This window comes from Phaseolus vulgaris, chromosome 4 (assembly GCF_000499845.2).
Source record: "Phaseolus vulgaris cultivar G19833 chromosome 4, P. vulgaris v2.0, whole genome shotgun sequence".
Classification (NCBI taxonomy): Eukaryota; Viridiplantae; Streptophyta; class Magnoliopsida; order Fabales; family Fabaceae; genus Phaseolus; species Phaseolus vulgaris.
This window is the reverse complement of record NC_023756.2, coordinates 45443725-45470448: the sequence shown is the minus strand read 5'-3', so window position 1 is coordinate 45470448 and position 26724 is coordinate 45443725. Positions and strand designations below refer to the sequence as shown.

At 29.1% G+C, this 26724-nt stretch overlaps 3 protein-coding genes and 2 non-coding genes across 7 annotated transcripts; 2 read left to right on the top strand and 3 right to left on the bottom strand.

The window, feature by feature from the left end:
- Nucleotides 1-1371: 1371 nt before the first annotated feature.
- On the bottom strand, nucleotides 1372-1444 carry TRNAK-CUU (transfer RNA lysine (anticodon CUU)). The gene has a single exon. It is a non-coding gene; the product is annotated as a tRNA-Lys (tRNA).
- Nucleotides 1445-4765: 3321 nt separating this feature from the next.
- Nucleotides 4766-7679, top strand: LOC137837957 (uncharacterized GPI-anchored protein At4g28100-like). The gene is made up of 2 exons (XM_068647145.1): nucleotides 4766-5595; nucleotides 6848-7679. The coding sequence occupies exons 1-2, from the start codon at nucleotides 4930-4932 to the stop codon at nucleotides 7178-7180; spliced, it is 999 nt and encodes a 332-aa protein (XP_068503246.1). The 5' UTR covers nucleotides 4766-4929; the 3' UTR covers nucleotides 7181-7679.
- Nucleotides 7680-8285: 606 nt separating this feature from the next.
- TRNAK-CUU (transfer RNA lysine (anticodon CUU)) lies at nucleotides 8286-8358 on the bottom strand. The gene has a single exon. It is a non-coding gene; the product is annotated as a tRNA-Lys (tRNA).
- An 8300-nt stretch (nucleotides 8359-16658) lies between these two features.
- LOC137837955 (beta-glucosidase 44-like) lies at nucleotides 16659-20885 on the top strand. The gene is made up of 11 exons (XM_068647141.1): nucleotides 16659-17027; nucleotides 17937-17995; nucleotides 18222-18297; nucleotides 18399-18470; nucleotides 18565-18652; nucleotides 18822-19074; nucleotides 19343-19458; nucleotides 19591-19808; nucleotides 19895-19926; nucleotides 20023-20125; nucleotides 20456-20885. Exons 1-11 carry the CDS (start codon nucleotides 16700-16702, stop codon nucleotides 20731-20733), a joined length of 1623 nt encoding a protein of 540 aa, XP_068503242.1. The 5' UTR covers nucleotides 16659-16699; the 3' UTR covers nucleotides 20734-20885.
- A 358-nt stretch (nucleotides 20886-21243) lies between these two features.
- On the bottom strand, nucleotides 21244-25994 carry LOC137837956 (exonuclease 1). Of its 3 annotated transcripts, XM_068647144.1 has the most exons (13): nucleotides 25819-25943; nucleotides 25690-25726; nucleotides 25560-25600; nucleotides 25426-25447; nucleotides 25231-25309; nucleotides 24670-24714; nucleotides 24432-24581; nucleotides 24242-24356; nucleotides 23774-23874; nucleotides 22675-22772; nucleotides 22492-22584; nucleotides 21985-22202; nucleotides 21244-21876 (listed from the first exon to the last, which is right to left on the bottom strand). In XM_068647144.1, the coding sequence occupies exons 5-13, from the start codon at nucleotides 25279-25281 to the stop codon at nucleotides 21335-21337; spliced, it is 1413 nt and encodes a 470-aa protein (XP_068503245.1). In that variant the 5' UTR covers nucleotides 25282-25309; nucleotides 25426-25447; nucleotides 25560-25600; nucleotides 25690-25726; nucleotides 25819-25943; the 3' UTR covers nucleotides 21244-21334. The 3 variants fall into 3 exon arrangements, with proteins under 3 accessions (XP_068503245.1, XP_068503244.1, XP_068503243.1); XM_068647143.1 differs by having other exon boundaries at nucleotides 25426-25600; nucleotides 25819-25994; XM_068647142.1 differs by lacking the exon at nucleotides 25560-25600 and having other exon boundaries at nucleotides 25819-25991.
- Nucleotides 25995-26724: the final 730 nt, after the last annotated feature.

Sequence of the window (26724 nt, the reverse complement as noted above, 5' to 3'; positions counted from 1 at the left end):
TAACATGGGTTAAGCTAAAATATAGTAAATTAAAAATTGATGAGAATTTTTTTAATAATTATGTTAAAATTTATGTTTAATATTAAATTGTTATTGAATTGATATTATAAATGAGAGTATAATTTTATTATTAGATTGTGGCATAAATTATTTGGAAAGTGGAAACTTTTAATATTAGTTATATATTGAGTTTACTCATATTATTTGGTTTTATTATAAGTTGAAATATTTTTATGTAAATTTGAGCTCAAAATATGCATATGCTTTTATTGATATTTGTTTTTTGTCTTAGTTTGATATTCTTATTCGTAATATGTTAATTGTATTAGAGTTAGATTCGGAGATGTCCAATCCTCTACAAATTGTAATGTTTTATTTTAAAATACCTTATTTTAAATGTTGTGTTGTCAAATTTTGAGTTGTTTTGTGACCTATATTGCATTGAGTGAATTTTAGTTTCACGTTTGGCATTTGATATAAAGACTAATTACTAACTCCAATTTCATTATCTTCAAAAACAAAAGGAGATAGTAATCACAATAATTATAATAATTATATTGAATGATGAATTCTCCACTTTTGTATAGCTCAATAGTAAATATATTTTAATCACATTACGTGTATTTTATGAAATTTTGATTGATTGCATTAATCTTCGGGTACATTAAGGAAAAAGCTTTCTAAGATGTTTTAAAATTTTGTGGCGATAATGTATTTGGGAGGATGATAAATTTCATATTTTTCAAAACAAATATTTTAAATTAATTCAGAAACGTTAAATTCGTAATAAATATATATAGGATGTTCTAAAATGATAAATCCAAAGTAACTCAAAAAATTTCAAATTATAGCTTTTGTGAGGTTTAAAATAAAATAAAAAACAATCTTTTTCGTTATACTAGAAAGTTACGAGTTGGATCAAACAGTAACTAGTTGGGCCAATAGAGGGAAATTTCTTCCTATACCTCTACATTTTTCTTCCTACACCCCTACGTTCTTCAAAAATACCGAAATTATCCTTTACAACTTTAGGTGTTTCTGAAATAGTAGTTCCATAAGCAAAGGGTATTTTTGTAATAGAAAATCCGAAAGAAAAAAAAATATTCCAGAACTACCGGAACACATTTGTTTTTATTTTCATATTGATAAATCCGGAATTCATAAAACATGTTCCAGAAAAAATGTTCCAAAATTATTTCAGAAAGAATAATTTGAAAGTCATTTTAAAGGGGGCAAAATAGTCTTATCTGAAAATGATGGGGTGCAGGGAGAAATTTGTAGGTAGAAGTTGCCCCAATAGAGTTGAGACCAAGTAGGCCCATTGGGCCAGACAAGTCCATGAATGTAAAAAAGATAAAAAAAAATAAAAAACGCCCACCGTGGGGCTCGAACCCACGACCACAAGGTTAAGAGCCTTGCGCTCTACCAACTGAACTAGACGGGCATCTTGTTATTTGAAAAGAAAATTACTATTTTAATAATATATTTTGAATAATGTAACATTTTTTATAATTTTTTATTATTAGATACTATTTGTCTTGGTTTTTTATTTATTTACTGTGGAAAAAATAATAAATGGTGGTGTTACATTATGAACCTTCTGGAAGTAGCAGATGTGGTTTTACTATAGTTGTTTTGATGAAAGAAAAAAAAAAAGGTTTAATTATGAGAAAGAGAATGAAACCTTATTGGCAGCTTTTCACTGCAAAACGTGCTTCTCTTTCCACTCTTTTCTCACCTCAAAATCTCTTACTACTTCTTATCATCATACAAAATAAACTTTCATCTTTTTACTACTTCTTATATTATACATAATTTATTCATTTTAATATTTTTTAAATTTTATTTATTTAAATAATTAACCTATCAAAATTGAATGGTTTTGGTAAACGATCCAAAACTTTCAATTTAATTCACCAACTAAGTAAATGTTCATCAACTATTTGAAAGAACATCAATTCAAATTAGTCTTTTGCACATGTTTTTAGAATATCCTTAACTATGAACTTAATTCACCAAAACTAAGCAAATGTCCATCAACTATTTGAAGTAACATAAGTTTAAATTATTTTTTTCACATGTTTTCAACTATTCTCATAGATTCTGAAATTGTTCATTTTTTAAAATTATTGAACTAGTCATTGAACCAATCAAACTTGTTTATTTAGTCGGATTTTGGTAATTATGGTACTTTTGAAATTATGAACTGAGTTCGTTACTATGATGAAAAGATTTTTTTTTTTTTTTAATCAGCAAAGACTACGATGAAAAGATTATCGATCTTTTAAGTTTATTAGTCTCATTAGTTTATTTATGAGGTTGGAGATTGTAAGATCATGAACTCAGCCTGTTAAGATGACAAAATGATTTTAGTGTTGATTTAGAAAATTAATGAAGAATATCTCGTTTATTTATAGAGAAGAGAAAAGAGCGTTAACTACGATATTTAGCTGGATATGCGGAACAAAGAGTTATTATGAAATAGAACTGAAAAAAAAAACTAGATACCAATGTTTCTACCTAAACTAAATGCTACCTAAACTAAATGCTTTTAATTAAGGTTTTAGGCTACTTCTCAATTATTATTAATATTAATGTAAAATGTAGATTATAACTTACAAATCTTATTACATTCTTTTGAAGACGTAGAAAAATGATGAATAACGTTCAGAAGGGTCAAAAACACACAAAAATATGCAGAAGGGTGAAAATTAAAGTTTGAGGGAATTCATATTTTACAGCTTTTTTTGGGGACTCGAGACACAGTTTTCCATAAAAAAAAAAACTGAATCAATCATAATATATAAGAGCAGGTTGAATAGTGTATTAGATTGGACCCATCGAATCAATGGAAAATTTAATTAATTACCTACTTAGTAAACAATTCAATTGAATGGATATATAATTAATTATAGAATTTATTGATATTTCCAAACTTTTTTTATTAGTTTTTATTTACATTTATTTAAATTGATTAAAGTTATAGCTTTGTTTTAAAGTTATAGCTTTGATTAAATTTATTTAAAATTTGGATGTCATGTTAGTTTATTTTATAAGAAAAATATTTGATAATATGTAGAAAAAATTAGAGTATTATACATTATAATGAAAAAAAAATGTTAGATTTTAAATTTGATTAATATATAATTTTTTGTTTACGAATTAGATTGAAAAAGAACTTTAGATTAATGTAGATAGAACACAAAGACTCGTAGAATGGACCCTTTGAATCAATGGAAAATTGAATTTACTCACACAGTAAACATGCATTTAAATATAATTTATTGGAATTTTTTGCTGTTTTTCCAAAAAAAAATTATTAGTTTTTAGTGTTCATAAATTTTGAAAAAGATTTATATCTACTAGGCACATGCAACATTGATCCAATCAACTAATTAGAAATACATTTAATATAAATATAAGTGTTATTGATTAAAATATTTCATTGATCATCCTTTAACACCATAAACAGTTTTATGAATATTTTTAAAATTGAATCCATCAATAAACCAGTTCAGGGATTAACTGTTCAAATAAAATCAAATAAATGAGATCAAATCAATATTAATAAAACTATTTTTAATAATTTTTAATACTATAAATATATTTTTAAAATAGAATAAAATAAAATAAAATATAAAAATTTAAATAAACTTAACTAAATTAGACAGAGGATGATTTTAGAATATAATTTTAACATCTATCATTTTTAGTAAGGTTAGATTTTGAAATCATTTCTTTCATATTTTGTTATTTTTTCTTTTAATAGATAAAAAATTGAGAGGATAATTTGTCAAACTCAAATAATGTTCTTACCCTAAACCTAAACTCAACTATGATATTTTCATTTATTTTTTTTTATATCATAACAAATTTTTGTGACACTTTTAACAGTTGTGTATCAGAACTAAAATATATATATATATATATATATATATATATATATATATATAAAAAACTACTGATTGAGTTAGAATAATTTTACATTAACATACATAAGCAATAAAATAAAGTGTTGATGTTAAAATTATATAATGTTTAGCTTTATCATCACAATAATAAATATTATTATCAAGGCTTGAAAAATATCTAGAATTACCCCTTAGAACCCTAAAAATAAAATTATGCAGAACATAATTGATTTGCATGATTAGGATTTAGGAGGGAGGAGTAAGTAAGAGAAGAATAAAGGTTGCAACAACTGCTGGTGGAAACAATTAAGATATTGGCACTTCTGAGTTACTCATTCAATAAGAACCTTCAAATCATGTGAAAACTCTCACCATCCCTCTGCACTCACAATGCCATGAATTAAATACACTTTACCTACTGATATTCACACACACTTATCCAAACATCACACAACAAAACAAAACAATCATTTGGGAAAAAAGGAACCACAAAATCCAAACTTAACAACACTAATTCTGTATTTGAGCCAACAAGTACACAATTAACTATGTGACTAAAACTTGTTAACTGGTATTTTAAAGTGTTTGTTTCTGTCTAAATCATGTACAAGGCAAATCCAAGTATGCTGTAAGACCACATAAAACCAAAACCTGAATCAAATGTAGTTGTTTCATCCATGATTTGTTCATGCTACAGCATTCCAAATCCAATCCCTTCTTGGTGACTTTGCTCTGGTGAGTACTTTAGATCTAAACGAGGTAGCATACTGCCAAACTTTCCACAGCCACACCACTTTCTTTTTCCTTTTTTTTATCTTTATATATTGTACACCAACCCCACCATCTTTTACCCTTTATCTTTCTTTGCCTTTCCCTTTGGTTCCTCCTATCCATAAAACCTATACTAACATCACATTTTCTTCTTTTTGGTAAGAGGAACAAGACAACTTTCTTCCATTCCATTCCATTCCTTTCCCCTCAGCTTAGGCATATACTCTTTAACTCTGGAATTAGCACCATGTCATTGACACTTTTCCTCTTGTGCATCCTTTTCTTCCCTTGCTACCTGTGCCATACTGACTCAGCAGCAACAACCACCCTTAAGCCCGTTTTGCTAACCCCAGCCAAGCCTTCAACGACAATCCCTGCATTCCCAGAAGAATCTGATGTTGCAGGTTGCCCTCTTACCCTCTCAGATGAGCTCTTTGATGGGATCAAGAGTGCATGTGGTGGTGCCAAAAGTGGTGGTGACATGGAGCTCCACCGCAGCAGGTGCTGCCCAGTGCTTGCAGCATGGTTGTATTCTGCATATTCTTCTACTGCACTAGGCATGTTGGGCCACAGGCATAGCAATGTTCATGGCCACTCTACATCAGTATATGACATGATGCCTTTGCTGCCAGATGACTCAGAAACCTGTGTGAATGAGCTAGGAAAGGCTTTGGAAGTTAGGGGAATTGAGCTTACCAAGCCTAATGATACCTGTGATGTGGTGTATTGCTTTTGTGGCATTAGGCTGCATCACTTGACATGCCCAGATGCATTTTCTGTTAGCCAAAATGGGGAGCTTGTGGGGGATGCAGGTGTCAGAAGGTTGGAGAAGAATTGCTTGAGTAGTAGCACTGATGTCAATGGCTTACCAGGTCTTGGAGGGTGCTCTAAGTGCTTAAATACCCTCTATTTGGTGAGTTTTCCCAGTTTATACATAAAAAAAAATCTCTTTTTTCTAGGGTATTCTTTTCATGTTTCGGTGTCATTTGCTTAGTTCATTGTGACTTGGAAGTTGATGGATCTTGTTGAAAGTTGAAGATCAAGATGGTGTTTTGGTTTCATTTTCATCTTCTTCACTCATGCTTGGTACTTAGTAAAGTTGTGTCATGCTTTTGTTTACCTGTGATGTTGGTTGCTTTCTAAGCCTTTTCACAGTTCTTCACGCGCCTTTGGAGTTTGTGTGGTTCACGAACATGGCTGGAGCCAATGGTGGATTAGTAGTATGCTTTGTAACTCAGCAACTATTTTTTTTTGTCACATGAGAATTTAGAGAAACCAGTATTAACTCTAATGTCTCAAAAATCAAGTTCTTAAATAAACTGATATAGCTGGGAAATATTAAGCAAATAAGTGCAATGTCACTATCTTGGTACTTCAAATTAAGTTGTAGTTTTGGATTATTGGTATTAAGAGGACCCTTTAGCTAACACCAGTCCTTTTAGATAATTCTCTTCTGGATCAAGTATGAAAATGACTCAGAGAAAATGGTCTTATGCAAAACTAGCTTTCTTGGTATGATGATTTATGACAGATAGTGTCATTTGTTAAATGCTTGAGACCCCATCCAATTTGACTGTTCTTATTATTAGCCTGCCCTGGTCATAAATGATGGTTTCTTAATATAGAATTTTAGTTTTGTTCTTTTTCTTTCTCTCATATATACCTACAGATCTTTTAATTCTCTGATTCTTCTTGAGTCATTCATCCTATTGTCTGTCATGATCTCATTTTTTAGTAAGCATCATACAGTTTTGAAAATTAGATACCAACATCATTTGTGGCTGTGTTTGGATTTGTTGTTCCTGTTTCTGATTTTCAGTTAGGAGTTTGCAGAATTTATGCCCCTTGTCCTTAAAATCCTTGAAATTGTTTCAGAATCTTAAATTGTCATTGAAGTCTCATGCTAGGGTCACATTTTTTGTTGCATTTAAAAATATTATTCAGGGTTGCTAACAAATTAATAATTGCACACTGCCACACTATTAAAAGCCTTGCATTAGGTAGTGCATTAGCCTTGATGTGCATCTGAGACCATTTTTGCTATGAGTGGATGTTACACCAACCAAGATGCTATTTAAGAAGCTTTGATGCACCGAACCCCTTTTGTGGAATCACTTATATGCAACCTCTTTTGATATTCTCATTGAAGTATTACTTCTACGCAGCTTAACAAGAAGTCTTCAAATTCAAGCAAAGCAGAAGACAGGACCACCAAGATCCACAACAAAGACTGTGAGCTTATGGGCTTGACATGGCTTCTGGCTAAAAATAGGACAGCTTATATGCACACAGTTTCTGGTGTTCTCAGAGCTCTGATGTTGAACACTGATGCCTCTTACCCTCATTCCTGCTCTCTAAACAGTGATGGAATGCCTCTTGCTGTGGACTCATCTGAAATCTCTAATCACTCTTCATCAACCAACCTCCAACCACTCATCTCTCTTTCTTTGTTCTTGCTTTGTCTGCTACTACTACCTATGCATTTTACCATGATATGAGCAAAAAAAAGATCTCAAACATGACATTTTGTAGATTTGGATCTTTATGTTGTTGCTTAGGAATGTAGTTTTTATTGATTGCAGGGTGTGTATCAAGTGAGATAAGTGTTTATAAGAGAGGACAAGAGAAGTTAACTTCACCATACAACCATAAATGGATGGTACAATCACAGAGTCTTGTGTCTTTGACTTTGTTGATTGATCATATGATAATGAAGAACTTTTCATCATAATCATCCATGTATGGTTGCATAATATCTAGATTTCTTTCCTTCACTCTTTTGAACAAACACTCCTCTCACTTGATAAGCATCTCTTAGTTGCAATAGGGTGAGGTGTTTGATATTTGCCAGGGTTTTGCTTTGGTGGACCACCATAATAGGAACTTGTGAAGTTGTTTTCAAGGGACAACATTTGGAAGTAGTGTTCAGTTATTAGGGTGGCATTTTTCATGAGACAGTTATATATGGTTTATGGAAAGTCAACTTCCTCATCAGAACACTCATGTTCTTTGTTGTCTACACTTGATGTGGTGATGTTTTTTGCTAGCTCAATTATTCCAAAAACAATGACTTGTCACAAGTTCAGCATGGAGAAATTATGAATCAGCCAATAGGGAAAATTTTGATAGTGATAAAGAAGACAAATAAACAAAAAGTTAAAAGCAACTTGTTTATACTTCTTCTCTAAAAGATGAAAAGAATAATGTTCTTAACATGTAAGGATTTTTTTACATCTACCCCTTAAAAAAATTATCATAGGAAAATGTCATTCTTGAAGAAAAATCACTTAAATATGAAATAAAAATAAGCACAATTACCATGGCATTCTAATATGATTAAATTAAGGCAATTGCTTCTCCACTTGTGTTTCAATATTTAAATTTCTTGAACGCTTTTCTGGATTTTGTTTTCCACATTTTTTTTAAATGTATTTTGTGTTTCAAAATTCTTGAAATATATTGGTTGCGAGTCAAAATTCATGGGGTGCAGTAAGCAATAACCCTAAATAGTCTATTGGGCCAAACATCAAAATTCAGGGGCGTAGGAAGCAATTATCTTAACTAGTCCATTGGGCCAAATATCAAAATTAAAAAAAAATAAAGCGCCCACCGTGGGGCTCGAACCCACGACCACAAGGTTAAGAGCCTTGCGCTCTACCAACTGAGCTAGACGGGCTTTTTGTTTATATTTTAATACAATTAAGATTACAATAATTGTTTTTATTTTTTAAAATAAATATATATTTTTTTTTTCCTTCCCTTTTCACCTTTTTCCACCATAAGAAAAGGACAAACTTTTTGTGAATAATTTTTTTGGGAAAATGACATATTAGCAAATTGTAAGGATCAGTTTGGCAGTCACTTTTGACTCAAGTCTTTGACTATTAAGCAGTAGCATAAAGTTGAAGCCATTCATTTAGTTTTATTTTTTTTGTTTCATCATGAGGATATTTGCATGTATTTAACCTAATAATTCATTTTTTTTATAAGAGGGATAATTTGTTGTTTTACATCTTGAAAGTTTACTTAAAATTAATTTCCACTGAACTTTTATTTTAGGTATAAATGAATTTTTACTAAAATCATATAAGATTATTATAAAAATAATAAATCTCTTTTATCTATATTTAACATGATTACATAGATGCCCAATTGAATTAAAAATACATATGATATAATTAATCAAACTGAAAAATAATGGAACTATTAAGTGTTGATAATCAACAAATAATTACTTTAAGCAAACTATTGTGTACATCAACTTTTAGAAATAAGTATTCTAGTTTTTAGTAATATATTTATCGATACTTATCTTACTTTGCTTTATAGATACACTAGACACTAAAATTTAAATTAAAAACTAGTTTTTAAACTAAATAGCATTTTAAACTGAATTAAAAGTGTTAGGGTTTAGGGTCAAAACCAACTTCTAACTCCCAAAATGCAATAGGAACTTCTAAACCAACTTCTAAGCTTCAAGAATGCCAAAACTTAGGAATCAAAGTATTTTCGAACAATATTTTCTACTAATTAAACCGATTTTAGTAATTTGTAAAAGTTATAATTTTAAATTAACTATTGTCCAAAATCACGATTATTCAATATGATTTTTTTTCTTGTATTCAAAACTATTATTTCTTTATGGGTGGTGATAGTTTTAACCCCCAAGTTAAACATATACACTCTACACACTAAATTATTATTTTAATTATATTTATTTTATTTTTTAATTTAAAATATTATTAGATTATTATTATATTTGAATAAATTATATATTATGTTAAAGATTAAAAAGGTTATTGATATTTAAATTAATTTTTTAATTTTGATAAATGATTTTTAAATTGATATCTAATTAACTATCAAAGTTTAGCTACCAACTTTAAAATCTAAATGGTTGATAGCTAAAATTTTGGTAACTAATTATATATTAATTTATAAATTATTTATTAATAATAAAAATTAATCAAATACTGATAATTTTTTTAGTTTACAAAATAGTATATAATTTAGTAACTAATTATTTTTTCTTCCTATAAAAATTGGTTTTTGATTTGGTTTTTTAAGTAGATATTTAGTTTCTGATTTTCTAATAGTGATTGTTGATGATGATAGTCAAAAGAAAGGAAAGAGTTGTGTGGATGTATAATTGGGCAAAATCTATGATTGAGGCTATCAACAAGGTTTGAAGTATCTAAGTTGAAGAATTTTTGGTTTGATAAGGATAAGGAGTGGATTTTTATTGAGGTTGTTGATGATAACCACAAAGAGACATTGATATGAGTTTTGTTTTGCTTTATTTTCAAAACATTGTGGGAATGTGGGCTCTATGAGTCACCATCTTCTTTTTGGGACTAAGAGCAACATCAAGTGGAGCAACAAATTAGGGTTACATATTCACATTGCATAACAAGTGGCAAGTTTGAGATGAAAATAGAAAAAAATGGATGGAAATGGCATCAATTTTATTATTTTTATTTTAGTGTGTTTGATTATTTTTGGAGGTGATTTCATTGAATTGATTGTCACATCAATTTATTAATAACAATCATCAACATTTATTACTTGTTATAGACATAAAATAAAATACTTAAATCCTACATACGAGTCTCTTAAATTTTAATTCAAAGATTAATATGTCATATTTATTTGATGAATAATAATATAATTTTCTTATATGATTATTCGACTCTATGATTTTTTATATGTCTATCAAGAGCTACCTCTAACTAATGGTAGAAATTTACATTAATTCTCTCATTGAAATAGATACCTTCATTCAACATAATCTATAGTAATACTTATGCAATAACTACGAAAATTTTTCACATTATGTTATAAATAATTCACTTAATTCCATCTAGCTATATATTCACATCTAAAGACAATAAATCAATGAAATAAAATAAATTAAAATATAAAAAATTGCAACTATTTTAATACATCATATGTATCCTTTAAAAAGAGTAAAAATAATTGTTAGTATACAGAAATATGACTAGAACGAGTATCCTTATACAAGCAATGTTTTTTTTTTAAAGGAAAGAAGAATTGCTACAACATTCTCCTCACTTAAATAATGGATTGTCATTTGAGTCACGAAATAAACATTAAAACTTTGTTTAGATGAAGGAGAGTATAAAAAAAAAAGGAAGGAAAGGTGAGTGAAAATTTTTATCATTTGAATTTGATGGAAGAAAGTCAAAAATTTGTAAATTTAGTTGTATATTAATATATTTATGTTTATGTGTGAGAAGTATCTATCAGTTGAACAATGAAATCTCTTTCTTCGATTGTAAATCTTATCGTAATTTTCTATTATTCAGATTCGATTTTCGATCGGAAAAACACATATAAAAGATTATTCCACCCTTAAGGAAATGTTTAATATTTGAATATAATAAATGATATAATAATAATAATATATTTATCTTGATTGTTATCTTTATTTTAAAATTTCTAATATTTAATGAAGCCATTTAATATTCGACCTTAATACATGAATTATAATTAACTTTCACATTACTTATTTTTATTTTTATTTTTTTGTATGGTTTATATTTACTGTAGAAATATTTTTATTTTTCTTTTCGTTATTTTGTGTCTCCTTTTTTGAATTTTAAATGCCTTTTTTTGCTTTTTTTTTCTCATATTCTGAAACAAGAAGACCCTAATAATAGTAAAAAAATAATTTGGTATTTTAATTTCACCAAAGTTGCTTTCTCTCACTTTCCGTTCAAAGAGGGGCAAAGAATAGAAAAGTGGGTTCCATTTACAAAGAAAAAACTTTCTTTTTCGTGACACATTCTCAAAAGCTATTTAAAATTATTTACTCTATTAAAAATAAAAATTATTTCAATATATTTAATACAGTCTCACTTATTTTTAAAAGTCAAAATCAATAACAATTTATTCACATCTCTTCTCTTAATTTATTGATATATCTCTTAACGATAAAATTATAATAAAACTATAAATTCAAATATATAATATTTTGAATACGATAATTTATCTTAAAAATATTATCTTAACAAAATTTAAATTTGAAAAAAAAATAATTAAAATAATTATAAAAATAGACACTTTTCTCAGTTTTGACTAAGTGATAGAAATATATTTTTTAACAAAATATCTTTTTCAGTTGAAATTATTAAAATTGCAAAACTAAAATTTATTATATAGGAAGTGAGTATAAGAATTGTAGGTAAGAAGAAAGAAATTTATTTTATTCTCATTATGTATGTACATGTATAGAAAATAGAAAATAAATAATATATAGTAGTATAAAAAACTTTCTCTTTTCAAATTACAATTTAATTAAATAAAATATAGTACAATATTATATAATTAGGTATATAATTTGATAATTATTATTTATTTAATAATAAGTATCATATTTTTTATTATTTTTAAAAGGACTGAAATTATAAAAAGCAGTGTAAAAAAAGTACTTGTTCGGAGTAAGTGGAAGAGAACGGCGTTCACCGACATTTAACGGTGATAATAGTTTAATATGACAAACTTACCCTTCAATCATTACAAAATGACAAACCCTTGTGATTGTTTCTTCGTCCCTAGAAACTGGTCCATGCATGTGCTCCTCCACCACTAAAGATAATATATTTTAATTCTCTTTTATTTCTTTTTATTTCAATTTTTCTTTCAAAAATTGTTGGGGTAAAAAATAAGCTAGGTTGAATTGGATTTTTTTTAAAACTATAAATTAAATTAAATTATTTATTTAATTTAATTTAATTTAATATTAAACATGTTGAAGGTGTATTGGAGGTGTGTTGATCCATTATCAACAATTTTTAATTTTTTTTATTATAATTGTTTGTTATTTTTAATTAGATAGATTAATATTTTAGTTTGCTTTAGCTTATAATATTATCCAATAGTGTTTGGATGATCTTGATGTTTAACTTTTTTTTTTCTAATTATATAAATTAACACTTTAATTTTTATTTTCTATATTTATAATATTATTTTTAAATTATGATTAATATTTAGTTAAATAGTTGAACATTTTAATTCTAGCGTTATATGGTAATACAATGAATATACGAAAGAAGTTGAAAAATAAATATGTTTAAAACCAACTTATAAGTTTAATGAATTTTATAATTATTACCCTAAAATTACGCTAAACTAATTTTTATTGTAAAACATTTTATACCGATAATACACAGTCATTAAACTACAAGAAAAGTCAATGAATGTGTAAAATCAAAATTTTCAGTAATTCGAATATAAAACAAAATATATATTATTAATAAGAAATAATAAATAAATATAGATAAATTGGATTGTAGGGGTTATCATAATTTTTTTTTTGGCATGAAGTAAATTTTTAACTAAATCTAATTTAAGAAATTTAATTTATGGTGTTTTGATAATGAATCTATGTTATATTTTCTTTAAAAAGTCTTATTTAAAAATAATCTTTAAATAATTATGATGTTTGTGTAGCGTGATATTATGTTTATATTGATGTCAGAATACTGATGGTTCGTGTGAGAATATAAAAAAACTCCACAACTTGGATAAATAAATATGATAATTTTAGTTTTTTGATGCAATGGTGGACACAAGATATTCTTAAAAATTATTTCATGTTGTTCTCAAGTATCTTTCTATCATGATTATGTCTCAGTTATAGTAGGTCTTTATCTTATTGATCCTGTTTTATTCTATATTTTTATTTTATTTTCTTTCTCGTATATATGTATATATCTTAGAGTAGGTTTATATTATATGTTTATATGATTGTTTTTACAAAGATAGGGTTGTGTTGTATGAAGTATTTTAAAAAATATGTTTTGTAGAATGTTTTTAGTTATACGTTTAAGAATGTTGGATTTTTTTTTTTGTGTGTATTTCTTGTCTTTATAGTTGATGAGGTTATGAAAAGAGATGGTTACTTTGAGACATATTAGTAGTTAGGTAAACATTACAGGTTTGGAAGAAAGTGTATTCTTTTGTTGAGTAGACTCTGACTTGTTTTTGGGTGAGAGAATTTGACTAGTAATGTTACTTTAACTTTTTTTGTTGTTATTAGGGATGTTTTGTGTGTATTGTGTTGTGTCATCTTTTGACTAGAGATTGATTATAAGAGCGCCACTAATAGGATAATTTGAGGGATGTTGAATTCTTTTGATGTGGCCTATTTCATGTATCCTTGAGGATTGATTTATTGGTATGTAGAGTTTGTTAGATTCGTGTATGTTAGGTGTTTAGCAGGTTGACCCTGCCATTTTCTGTGTAAGGGTTGAGACACTTATGAAGTGTATACTTTTATTTTATTTATTATTTGTTGGTAAAAACAAAAAATAGAATAAATTCAAATACCAATTAACTTATAATATGTTTCGTATGTCGATTCGATCCTCCTCAATACGTTTTATTATATTCGACTTCGACTTGATGTTCTAGTTTTTTTTGTCTAATATATTTTTACAATATAGAGTGATGTGAATATTTGTAAAAATACTCACCTTTAAAATATATTTACAAATAATAATATTCAAAAGGTACGTTGTATTATATCAACTCATAAGTTTTTCAATAACTTGAGATAACTGCATACCTTTTACTCAGACAAATGATATTCTAAAACGTGTAGTGGTGAGTCGAGAGATCGAAATGTGAGACGATACATTAGCCATTTACATAACTTTTTTTATAAATATTTTAGAAAAATAAAACCGTGAATTAACATATTTATTAAAAAAATTAATAATATAATTAAAATAAAGATGGACTAAGTATTAGATGAAATATAAATTCAAAATGTTAAACTAAACATCGATATTTAGTAACACTCTAAAACATTAAATTATAAAAATGCAGATCAAAATGGTGAAAACACAAAATAACCTAATTTAATTTTACAAATAAATGTCAACCTAAAAAATTAAATTAATTAAACATCTTTACGCACAATGCATATAAATACACATTACTTTTTAGCTTTTGGATGGTCAAACAAAAATACAATATCAAGAGCCTTATTTGTTAATTACTTTATTACTTGTAATATGTGTAAACTAAACAAAACTTATATTAATACATGATTCACGTATTTTCATATATAAAAACAAAAATATATACACAATTTTTCTAAAGTAAATATTCTAAATAGAATTTAAATTTTCAATAATCTTGATCAACTTTATCTATGACTAGTTTTTCATACATAATTTAATTAATAAGTATTAGTATGCTGAAAGCATTTCGATGGATTGAAGAAAAAAAATATAAATTAATTTTTGACTTGAGTGATGTAATACTAAAATAATAAAAAATATAAAATTTTGCTCACAATTTTTTTATATATACTATGGCAAATTGTTTAAAAGAAGTATATAGAATTTGTTTTAGAATCTCAGTTATAAGGTTCGCGTGATATTAATGGTAGCAAAGTTTGTTCACATATTCTATTAATGGAGATTCTCTTTATAATTAATTTTTTATACATAAATTATTACCATTTTATTATTTATTAAAATTATAAAAGTAATTTGGTTTATTAAAATAAAATAAAATTTAAATCTCACATAAAAAAATCTTAAAATTTTCGTATTTACTCAATATAGCATTAAGCTTAGTTTTAACTGAGATATAATCAACTCAACCATTGTTAAGCTTGGTTTTCATTAAAATATAAGTTTTCCTATTAAAATTTCTTTAATATCAAATGATAAAAAAATTTGATTAACTTTAATTATAATTTTTTTGTCAATATTTATTAGAAGATTTTTAATTGATATTGATAAAAAAGTAAAAAAAAATCTAAATCAATAATAAAAAAATCACTATAAATAAGATTGACAGGAAAACTGTCCTGTCACGAAAAATATATTATTAAAAGACACATCGTCTTCAACTTAATTGATTAATGTAAGATGAAACTATATATTAGTTTAAAATAATGTTTATTATTGTAGATTTAGTGTCAAACAAGGATAACACAGGATTGCCATATCATGAAATTATATTATTGAAAGATACACTCTCTCTCTTCCTTTGAATCCTAAACATCATAAACAATATTAATAAAAAGTTTCCAAAATACCTTAACAAATTTCAAATCAATATACAAAGGAGTAAAGACTTTGTTTGGATTAGGGAGTGGAAAGTTGAGGGTATGAAAGAGTGAGAGTGTGAGAAGAAAGTGTGAAAAAAGTTAGTGTGTTTGGATCATTGTATGTTAGAGTAGATGTGTAAAGAAAGTTTATTGAGATACGATGTGATGATTATAAGAGTATTTTAAATTATTTTGAACAGTGTAAATTGTAAGATTACAAATTTACCCTTATATATAAAAAAGAATAAATAATTATTAATTTTGTGCATATTTTAGTAATAAAAGAGATATAAAATTATTAATTTCAATTTTTGAAATTTTTTTCAACAATCGCTTTTCAAAATCTACTATGGTTTAATTCTATTAAGAAATGGATTTTTATCCATTTATATACTATTATAAAATATTTTTATCTTTAGTCGTTGATGTCGAGACTCATAAACTCGTGTGCGGTCGTGATACATATAATAAACTATTGTTACGATAGGCTTTAATGTCATATATTAATAAGTGAAAATCTAACTAATTTTTATGAAATTGATTTATAAGATGAAATTTGAACTTATTTATATACTATTTTTTTATCTCTAGATGATCTCCAACATATTTAATGTAATTTATTTTTACAATTTCTTTTACTAATTATAATTTTCCATGTTAACTATTAAAATGTATAAAATCCTATATAAAAAAAAAAATTGGTAAAACATTGGCAAAAGATACTCTCTTCACCTTTTATACTAATAGCATTTCACAATTTCAGTCTTGGCAATGGTTGAAAATGGGAAGAAGGAGCACACATGCCCCACCATATGTGCAATGATTTTGACAGAATGCAAAAGAAACAAAGAACAATTAATTCCCAAATTTATCTTTCCATGTGTCATGCCACCACCAAAACACCACTCTCCAAAAACATGGCCTATAAATGGATCTCACTCATGTCATCACTGCCATTATCTCTTTCACTCTCTTTTGTACAGAGAGCTCCGTTATGGTGTCTCTCGCTCCATTTCCACGTTTCTGTTTCCTCTTTTCTTTCTTCATCGCTGCAGCTCCGGTTATCCGCTGCGCCGCGGCTGCAGATGCGACCCTCCACCCCGAAACGGTGCGTTTCGACACCGGAGGTTTGAGCAGAGAGGTTTTTCCCAAAGGCTTCATTATCGGAACGGCCACGTCTGCGTATCAGGTGGAGGGTATGGCCCACCAAGACGGTCGCGGCCCAAGCATTTGGGACGTTTTTATCCAAAAGCCCGGTTCGTCAACATTCTCAATTTCAATTAATTAATTTATTTTCTTAAAAAATTAATTTAATATTCTTGTTCCAGATAAATATTAAAACATTTTATTCTTTATAGTATATAAATCTTGAGTTAAAATTAAATTTTACTTAATTTATCCACTCACTTTTAATTTTTTTTCTTATTTTAATAATCTACTAAACAACAAAACACACAGAGCAAAATACGTTGTTTTGTTGACGGAAAAAGACGTTAATTTAACGATGACGGTGTGTTTCGCGTCGCAATTTCTGGTGAAAAGCAAGATGCGAATGCACGAACAACGTGTGGAAAATGGGTTCGGTGATTAATTTAGTTTAGATGGTAGCTTAAAATATAATAATGTTAATTAATATTCAAAGTACATTTCTTAATAATAACTTAATGAAGTTCGGATCTTAATATTTGTTAAATTTATGAAAATTCTAACAATATTCTAATATAAATTTTAAAAAAATAAATACAATAATTTTTAAAAATTAAAATTTATTATATAATTTTTTATTATAATTATAAAATTAAGAAATATTTTTTTTAATCGGTCAAAAAATCATCTTTCTACTTAAAAAAATCTGAAAGATACTTTTACACATAAATATTTATTGTTATTATCAATTTATATAATTCATAATTATATAATATATATCCGTGTCTTACATTTTAAAGATTATACGAATCTTCGTGTTTGTGTCCGTGTGTCTTATATTTTAAAAATTATACGTATTTTCGTGTTCGTGTCTCAGTGTCTTATATTTTAAAAATACGTATCTTCGTGTTCGTATCTCAGTGTCACTATGTTATGCTAGATTGATAATATCACAAAAACAGATTTAAAATAAAAAATATTTGTTAACATAAAATATTGTTTGATTAAATACAAAACAGGTATTGTGGCAAATAACGGGACGGGAGAAGTTTCTGTTGATCAGTATCATCGCTACAAAGTAAGTGGCTTTTATTTTTTATTTGTTGATTTTTAATATCAGGACTTTTTATAAAGTAAATGATTATTTTATTTTTTGTTTCCTTTTCTATATTTTAAAAAAAAGTAGTTCTTTTTCAGTTGGACCCATCTGTGAAAATGCAACAATGTGATTGTGATTGATTTATACCTGTAGTTCTTCTCTGCTAGAAGCAACAATGTGAGCTAAAGTATGTTTAATTTCACAGGACGATATAGATCTCATGTCCAAACTGAATTTTGATGCTTATCGGTTCTCAATCTCGTGGTCCAGAATTTTTCCAAGTAATGTAGCAATATTTGTTTTACTTATCTGGCCATAGCTGAATTAAATTGTTAAACTCCATTAATAAATTAACTGAGTTTCAATTTCACCACTACTGCAGATGGAACTGGCAATGTAAATTGGAAAGGTGTGGCATACTACAACAGGTTGATCGATTACTTACTAGAAAAAGGTAACTTTTATAGCATACTTAATATTTGAAATGTAGTGTTCAACTTATTGTTAGTGTTCATTTGTTCATCATTGATTGTCTGCAACTGTTGCAGGTATTACTCCATATGCAAACCTCTACCACTATGATCTTCCTTTGGCACTTGAGGAGAGGTACAACGGATTATTGGGTCGCCAAGTTGTGTAAGTACCTATATATATATATACAAGAAAAATTTGATCTTTTAAATGCAAGTTTTGTAAATTTGTCGTAGCTTAATACTTGTAGTAAGTCTGATAAAAAAAGTACATGTTGACATGATAATAAATACAAAGAAGGATAACTAACAGGAATGCTTAAATTGTTGCACAGGAAAGATTTTGCAGATTATGCAGAATTTTGTTTCAAGACTTTTGGAGACAGAGTTAAGAATTGGATGACGTTTAATGAACCTCGTGTGGTGGCTGCTCTTGGCTATGATAATGGTTTCTTTGCCCCTGGAAGGTGCTCAAAAGAATATGGGAATTGTACAGCTGGTAACTCAGGCACTGAGCCTTATACTGTTGCACACAACTTGATATTGTCACATGCAGCTGCTGTTCAAAGATACCGAGAGAAGTATCAAGTAATCTTAATATATCTAATCCTTTTGTTTAAGTAATGTTCTCCATAAGGATGTATAAAAGAAAAAGAATAGGAAATTAAAAGGAATTGAATTTCTTCCATGAATTCAAATCAACTTATGCATTTAAACAGAAGTGCAGAAGTTGGTTAACTTCAGGAAAAGTTCTATTCATTTTTTTCTTATTGTGGTTTTAGATAAGTTTATCCAAACCAAATCTTAATTAAGATGCTAAAATGTTCTTATGTGATGATGAATGTGCTTGTTTTAGGAAAAGCAAAAGGGAAGAATTGGAATCCTCTTGGATTTTGTTTGGTATGAGCCTCTTACAAGATCCAAGGCCGACAATTATGCTGCTCAAAGAGCCAGAGACTTTCACATTGGATGGTAAAAATCTTTGGCATTTGTTTATTGTCGATCCTACATTACTTGTTCAAGTATTTACTTTTGAACGCGAACTCTCTCTCCTGTGAAAACTTTCACACACTTGATAGCAATCATAATGCTTGAATTCACCAGGTTCATTCACCCCCTTGTTTATGGAGAGTATCCAAAGACTGTTCAAGAAATTGTTGGGCAAAGACTCCCCAAATTCACTAGTGAAGAAGTTAAAATTGTGAAGGGTTCGATTGATTTTGTTGGAATCAACCAATATACTACCTACTATATGTATGATCCTCATCAATCAAAACCTAAAGTCCCAGGCTATCAAATGGATTGGAATGCAGGGTTTGCTTGTAAGTCAATGCTTCCTTTAGCCATTGATTAAAATATTTTCTGTGCATTTCCATAACTACCATTTTTGTTTTCTTGAACATTGAAGATGCTAAGAATGGAGTGCCAATTGGTCCAAGAGTAAGTTTGAACTCAGTGAATGATATTCATTACATTAAATAGATACAAGTGCACCTATCATGCAGTGACTAATTTTTGTAAGTTGATTTTTTACAGGCTAATTCTTATTGGCTTTACAACGTACCATGGGGCATCTACAAATCATTGATGTACATAAAGGAACATTATGGAAACCCAACAGTGATTTTATCTGAAAATGGTAAAATTATACATTAGGGCGTTTTATTATGAGAAAATATTTCTGTTTTCACTTTTATTTATAAAATGATTTTTTTGTTTTGAATTTGTTTCCTGTTTACAAAAAATGATAAAGGAACCACTGGCTGTATGGTTTTAACTATTATTGTACAGATCTTTGAAAACAAGGTACAGAGTGAAAATAAAATGACAATTTTGAAATTAAACTAAATTTAAAAATTGTTTCCTCAAAGTAAATTAACTTCTAACTTGTTGCTTGGTCTTTTTTTGTTGTTCTAATTTTGGCTTGGTGTGACATTAGTATTCTGCGTTTTCAATGTCTTGTATGTAGGCATGGATGATCCAGGTAATGTGACTCTTCCCAAGGGTTTGCATGACACCACAAGAATAAACTATTACAAAGGCTATTTGACTAACCTAAAGAAGGCTGTTGATGATGGAGCAAATGTGGTTGGCTACTTCGCATGGTCTTTGCTAGATAACTTTGAATGGAGGTTGGGCTACACATCAAGGTTTGGCATTGTCTATGTTGATTTCAAAACCCTCAAGAGACACCCCAAGATGTCAGCATACTGGTTCAAGCAGCTCAATGCCAGAAAGAAGCATTAATAGCTGAGTTCAACATCTATTTTCTAAGCTTCTAGTTTCTTCAGAAATCGTGTTTTAGTGGTTTTGGCTGAGTTAGAAAGTGCTTCTGTAATTGCAATCATCTGACTTGATTAATACAAGTCTTAGAATAAAATTATCTTTTATGGCCATAACTTGCTTTTTCTCTTGGCATCATATTGCTCAATGTTTTGTTTCTTTATATAAATTCTTTAAAATATGCTTCCATGTGCCCATTAGAAAATTTAAATAACATGTGATAAAAACAATAGATTTTTATTTTCTGCAACTCTATTCATGGGTGCCTATCCATACTTGGTAGTATTCAGCTGATAAACTGTATCACTTAAGTGGCCGACACAATTGATGAACGATCAGTTTCATTCCAGAATTTATGGTCAAGGTTATATAAATGTTTAAAGCTTAATGTAAAGTGTTTATTTTTTATATGCAAAAAATACTTTAAAGCATAAATATAAGCGTTTTTAAATATTTTACTGTTCTCACGTGAAATATTCTATTAGTCTAATCAATTAACTGTTATCAATAAAAATGAAGTCAAAACTGCAGCAACGAGAGAGATTGGACGTACATATTAGAATGATTACACTCTAGAAAAGAAATTCAGTAGTGTTCTGTTGGTATTACTCCCCGTTTTCTTGCTGTTGCTTCTTCTATTGGATTTCTTTTTACTTTCACTTTTTCCTTTCAAATGAGCAATCATCTTAGTCCCAGAAGTTACACTTTCTGGGGATTCTGTCAAACATACAACATCACATTTTTCTGCTTCAGTCACTCCCGAAACCAGATCCTCACTGGCTTCAACTTTATCAGACAAAATGTTCTGAAATTTCCTTTTCCTTGAGTGATTCTCATCAGACCCCTCTTTTTGAAAGTTATCCGGAGACGTGCACAAGTCAATATATTCCATGCTGCTTTCAACAACAATCTTTTCAATAGTGTCCTTTGTCTGATATCTCTCCTCATTTTTTCTTATCCTGAATGGATTGTTATCAGGAACCTTCAAAGGAGTGTTATCAGATATAATGGTTTTTTCTTCTGTTCCAATTGTTTCCAATGGCTTGATTAGTTTCTCCAGTGCCAAGGCTTCATTGGAATATTTTTCTTCATCTAAGAGCCTAGTCACTGTGGAGAAAGAAAGTGTTATGACATGCCATAGTTAAACATATACGCCATGCTAGCAAAAACTTAGCAATGTATTATAGTAGTGAAGATCTCCAATATTTCACTTGCCTGTACTATTTTCTCTGGTGTATTGGGAGGCAATGATTGAAAAGCTATTCTTTAGTCTAGATGGTGCAGGAACTTCAGCTTTCTGGATTTGATCAAAGCTTTGGAGATCAGTGGGGTGTAGAGGAAATCTAGAACATTCAGACTTATCAAAGGCTTTCTTAGTTGATGGATTCAAGTTTCCTTCAGCTATACCTTTGACTATAGATGGGGGAATTTGTCTAATTGTATGTCAAAGAAACTATGATACAAGTTGAACAAGCATAAAAGTTAAAATTGACCATATATTCTCTTGGAAGTGCTAAAACAATAATAAAAAACTAGAATAGAAATAGCATGACATACATTCCGAATTCCTAGCTAAATATCATATACAAATCCAAGTAACTTCCAAAATGGTGTCTGACAGCAATATCAATAACAGGCAAGAAAAAAAAATGCTGGGAGGACAAGTTGAGAATATTGAAGTAATGGTATCAATTCAGAAAAAGAAGACACAATAAAGGATACGGCCCCAAGAAATCGAGTTTCCCATCAAGTGACTCAAGAAAATTTTGTGGAAGAGGCTTCATGTGTTTCAGCTCTTTAGCATTGGTATCATATCTACATAGATATTCCAGAAGCAAATACAGTCATTGATAAAAATTAACAAATAACCATTCAAAAATTAGGAAAGAGTTTTAGAAGTGGTACATTCGAGCATGCTGAAAAACTGCTACAGCCTCTTGAAAGGTTTTGGCATAATCTTCAGGCATTTGGTCGGCTTTCTCGAGCTTAAGAACGGACAATATCTGTTAAATAATTGATATATTAGTCATAACGAAACTGAATATGAACCTTAATTCTGATATCTCTGAGGCTGTGTCATCAGCTACCACTTTATCTATACTTGCAACAGTAGAAGCAAAAAAACAAATGTATTGGTTTCTGCTATATAACATCCAATGACTACAAATTCCAGTTTAATAAGGAAATATTCATTTGTCTAGTTCCCATTTACCAAAACAAGATACATAAATCTTACTATTCGATACATTTTGGCTGTCTACCCATGCATATCACAATAACTCAGTACTAATATACGAATCTATGTAGTTTTATATCACCAGTATAATTCACACAATTAATATGTTTTCACTTTTTCACCAATTTTCATGAAAATATTTAAAATGTCACGTGATATAGAAATAGGAATATTGAAATCATAAATCCTATCTTAGCTATCAATGGATGTGGTTGTGACTTGTGTGTTATAAATCCTTTATTTTTCATTTCCCACTCTTGCTAGATATATGAACTCATTAACTACAATCTGGAAATCCAGAAAGACAAGTCATACCATTGAGAATCGTACTATTGCAAATTCTAGCTTAAAAAAGACTAGTGAGCTCTCTACTAAAAACTACATTCAGCAGCAAAGCCAACTTGTCACTTGTATCTCAGTAAATCAGGCTGAAAACCAATGTGGAAATAGGGATTATATTTTTTTCTACAGTCCTATAATCTCTTTGGTTTAATGATCAATTCATGATAGATAAGTGAAATTGGATTGGCTACTTAGCATGAAGAGAAAGGATATATCCTTCTATGAAACATAAAGAAATGCAAGGAATAATGTCAACACTTCATATGAGCAGTCCTTTTGACAGTTCTCATGATCACATAAAGCCAGTGATAATAGGGGACATGAGAGCCTTCTTAATTCTAAAAATGCTCTCTCTAGATTTCTGTTCAAATTCCCTTCAACAAGCAATCAAACCTGATGTTTTTTAGCAGATGGGAACATACTTACACGGTCTAGGTTCCGATATTTGGAAACCAAAGCATGGGCTCGAGCAATACCAATTCCGGGAACAGATGGAAGAAAATCACAGCCAGCTAAGACACACATACCTGGAGAGGGGAAACAAAAAGCACTTGATAAACTGTCATAAACCTGAAAGCATGAGACTTCTTTTCTATGATCCAAACAACAAAGAACTCTTCAGAAATTAGTAGAGTCTCTAGATAAAATCCTTAAATTACAAGTCATCTCAAGTTAATGTATCCAACATTTCAAAGCAAAGATCCAGAACAAGGTCTTTTAGGCTAATTCCAAGTTTTTTTTCTCTTTTTCCTGGTTGATGATAAGACACTTACGCATCAAGCCCTAGAGCAGTTATACGAAGATATACATGTTCATCATAGGTTACAAAGCAACCTTGATCATTTCATGCATATGAGCACATGTTAATGAATTACAGAAACAGCAAAAATTTACCTGTGAAAAGTTCCTTATTGAAACTCCGAAATGAAGGTTTACCAGACTCAGCAGAGAAAACCTTCTCTAACTCTATTTTTTCACCATTCCCATGACGGTCCATCTTAAAAATAATCTGGTCAAAACCACCGTATTACAATTCAAAACACAGTAAGCCTCCCGCACAATTTCATATTATTGAAGATCTTACATCTGGACAGCCATATGCTATTAGATCACTATCTTCTGTGATCACTGCTGCAACACCACCATTTTCTACTCCAAGGTGAGACAAGTACGCTAACTGAGCATCTGCTTCATATGGAGCTACAACGAACTCAATTTTCTCTGATTTAAGGGTCTGCAAGATAAATATATAATGGAAATACCCTAGAGTGAATTAATGATGAACCAGTCAGAAGTCTGTACAACAAAAAATGTTTGCATACCTGAATTAACTGATGTGCCATAACCGGAGTAATATTCACTGCTCTCTGCACACAAAAGAAAGGAAGATCCTTGAACTGTTTTCCCTCTTCGGCATAAACATTAGCATATTGGAAAATGAAAGGCAAAATCTCTAATTACCATGATGATAACAATTAGATACAGAACAAAATGTAGATGCAGTTTCTAAAGGGTTTTTGGTATTGTTCCCCAACTAAAATAAAAGTTTTATCTCAATAATTTGAATAATAAATGTTTACAATAAAGGTCAGTATATGATCCTTAGATAAAACATTAACTTTGATTAGATAACAGCTCCAAAAACACATGAGAACTACAACTAAGTTTTGCCCTTAGATTAATTGCTAGCATTGTACATTGCTTAATTTTTCATTTTTTTCTACTTTAAACTAGCCATGACTACTCCAATAAAATTCAACATTCATCTTATTAAGACAACATTCAATAACATGTTAAAGACAATACTATGTAGTAATCAGCAATTTCCTCCAAAAAGACCAATGTTGTTTATTTATTTCCTCAAATCTAAGAAATTCTTCTACCTGGAAGAGCTCTGAAGCTGCACCAACATTCCCTTCTTTGAGCTTCGTCATTGCCAATTCTCGATTAGCCCTTCTTTTTCTACAATCATATAATCACACAACCAGATTCACATTCGAGAAAGAAAACCAAACGAGTAAAAAGTTCATCCAAAACCAAATACTTAAGAAAAAGAAAAGGAAAAACAAAAGACATGCCTGTTCCTCTCTTCCTCAGTTGCTGCCTTGCAAGGAACATTGCCACCATCAAAAACAACAACCGGAGTTATTTTATAGAAGCGAAGCAAGTTCACTCTATGCATAAAGTATTCAATGTATCGCAACTTCCTTACACTACTAGAATCAAGACAAAGCTCCATACTACACGAATAAGCTGAAAAATCAAAATGCCAACTTCAACTTCTCTCCATTAATTACCCCAAAATTGAAAACCATTCACACAGTTCGATACTCAACACTCACCCCCTTTGTGAAGCCACGAATACGCATCAATACCCACCTGCAGATTTTGCAAAGTGAGTGAACATGGACACGCCCCAGATAAAATCATGTGGAAAAATCGAAGCTTAGAACAATGGGGTTGATTCTTACGCGTTTTCCAGCGTACTTCTTTATGTGGACAGGTTCGATGTAAGGTTTCATGAACCTCAGGAGATCCTTGATGCCCATTTGCAATGTTCTAGGTCTCCTGTTTCTTTCTGGGTTTTGTTTTGGGTTTATTCGAATTTTCTTCGCTTTTCGTTTTATTGCTTCGGAATTTTTGAACTTTTCTGCACATAAATAGGAAGACAGAAAATGGCGGGAAGAACGCGAAGTGGCGTGAGAAAAACGAGGGACGAGAAAAACTGTGATATTGTTACATATCGGTGACAGAACTTTGTGTACAGTCCAATGAAAATGTTCACCAAGTAAGGCTTTCACGTGTTCGGTTCTGATTGGTTGTTGGAAGAGGGTTATTATGGTATTTCAGTTAAAATATTTACCGGGAATAAGTTTGAATGGCGAAAGACTTGCTTCGCGCTCTTTTTGTTTTTTGCTACTTCAAAAATTAGTTCAAAATGTATTATTTTTCTAATTGAAATTAAAATATATTAATAAAGGTTAACAATTGTTTTTTCTTTTCCATAACTATATATATATTAATGCTAAATATATACATCATTTTAATTATAATATCATTTTAATTATCATTTTTAATTATAATTGTAAATATATACATCATACTGCCAATGTTTTTAAGATGAATTTGATACGTTCTTCTTCTTATGTTTTTTCTTTCTTAAATGCCAATAAGAATAATAATAAAAATATACAATTAAAATTACATTTTTTTAAAGTAAAAATAACAATATATTTTTTAGAATTAAATAATTTTGACAGTTAACTTTTATTTATCTATTCTTTTGTTTTTCTTTGATCAAATTTATTTTCATTTTATTTCTATTCAATTTAAAAAGTTAATTTCTCCTCATTTTTCACCTTTTTTTTATATTTTTT

Coding starts and splice junctions, on each gene's coding strand:
- LOC137837957 (XM_068647145.1), top strand. CDS start 4,930: ATGTCATTGACACTTTTCCTCTTGTGCATCCTTTTCTTCCCTTGCTAC. Junction 5,596..6,847: donor GCTTAAATACCCTCTATTTG/GTGAGTTTTCCC, acceptor ACTTCTACGCAG/CTTAACAAGAAGTCTTCAAA.
- LOC137837955 (XM_068647141.1), top strand. CDS start 16,700: ATGGATCTCACTCATGTCATCACTGCCATTATCTCTTTCACTCTCTTT. Junction 19,075..19,342: donor GATACCGAGAGAAGTATCAA/GTAATCTTAATA, acceptor TGCTTGTTTTAG/GAAAAGCAAAAGGGAAGAAT. Junction 19,459..19,590: donor AGAGACTTTCACATTGGATG/GTAAAAATCTTT, acceptor TGAATTCACCAG/GTTCATTCACCCCCTTGTTT.
- LOC137837956 (XM_068647143.1), bottom strand. CDS start 25,896: ATGGGCATCAAGGATCTCCTGAGGTTCATGAAACCTTACATCGAACCT. Junction 25,727..25,818: donor AGAAGTACGCTGGAAAACGC/GTAAGAATCAAC, acceptor CAAAATCTGCAG/GTGGGTATTGATGCGTATTC. Junction 22,203..22,491: donor AAACTCGATTTCTTGGGGCC/GTATCCTTTATT, acceptor ACATACAATTAG/ACAAATTCCCCCATCTATAG.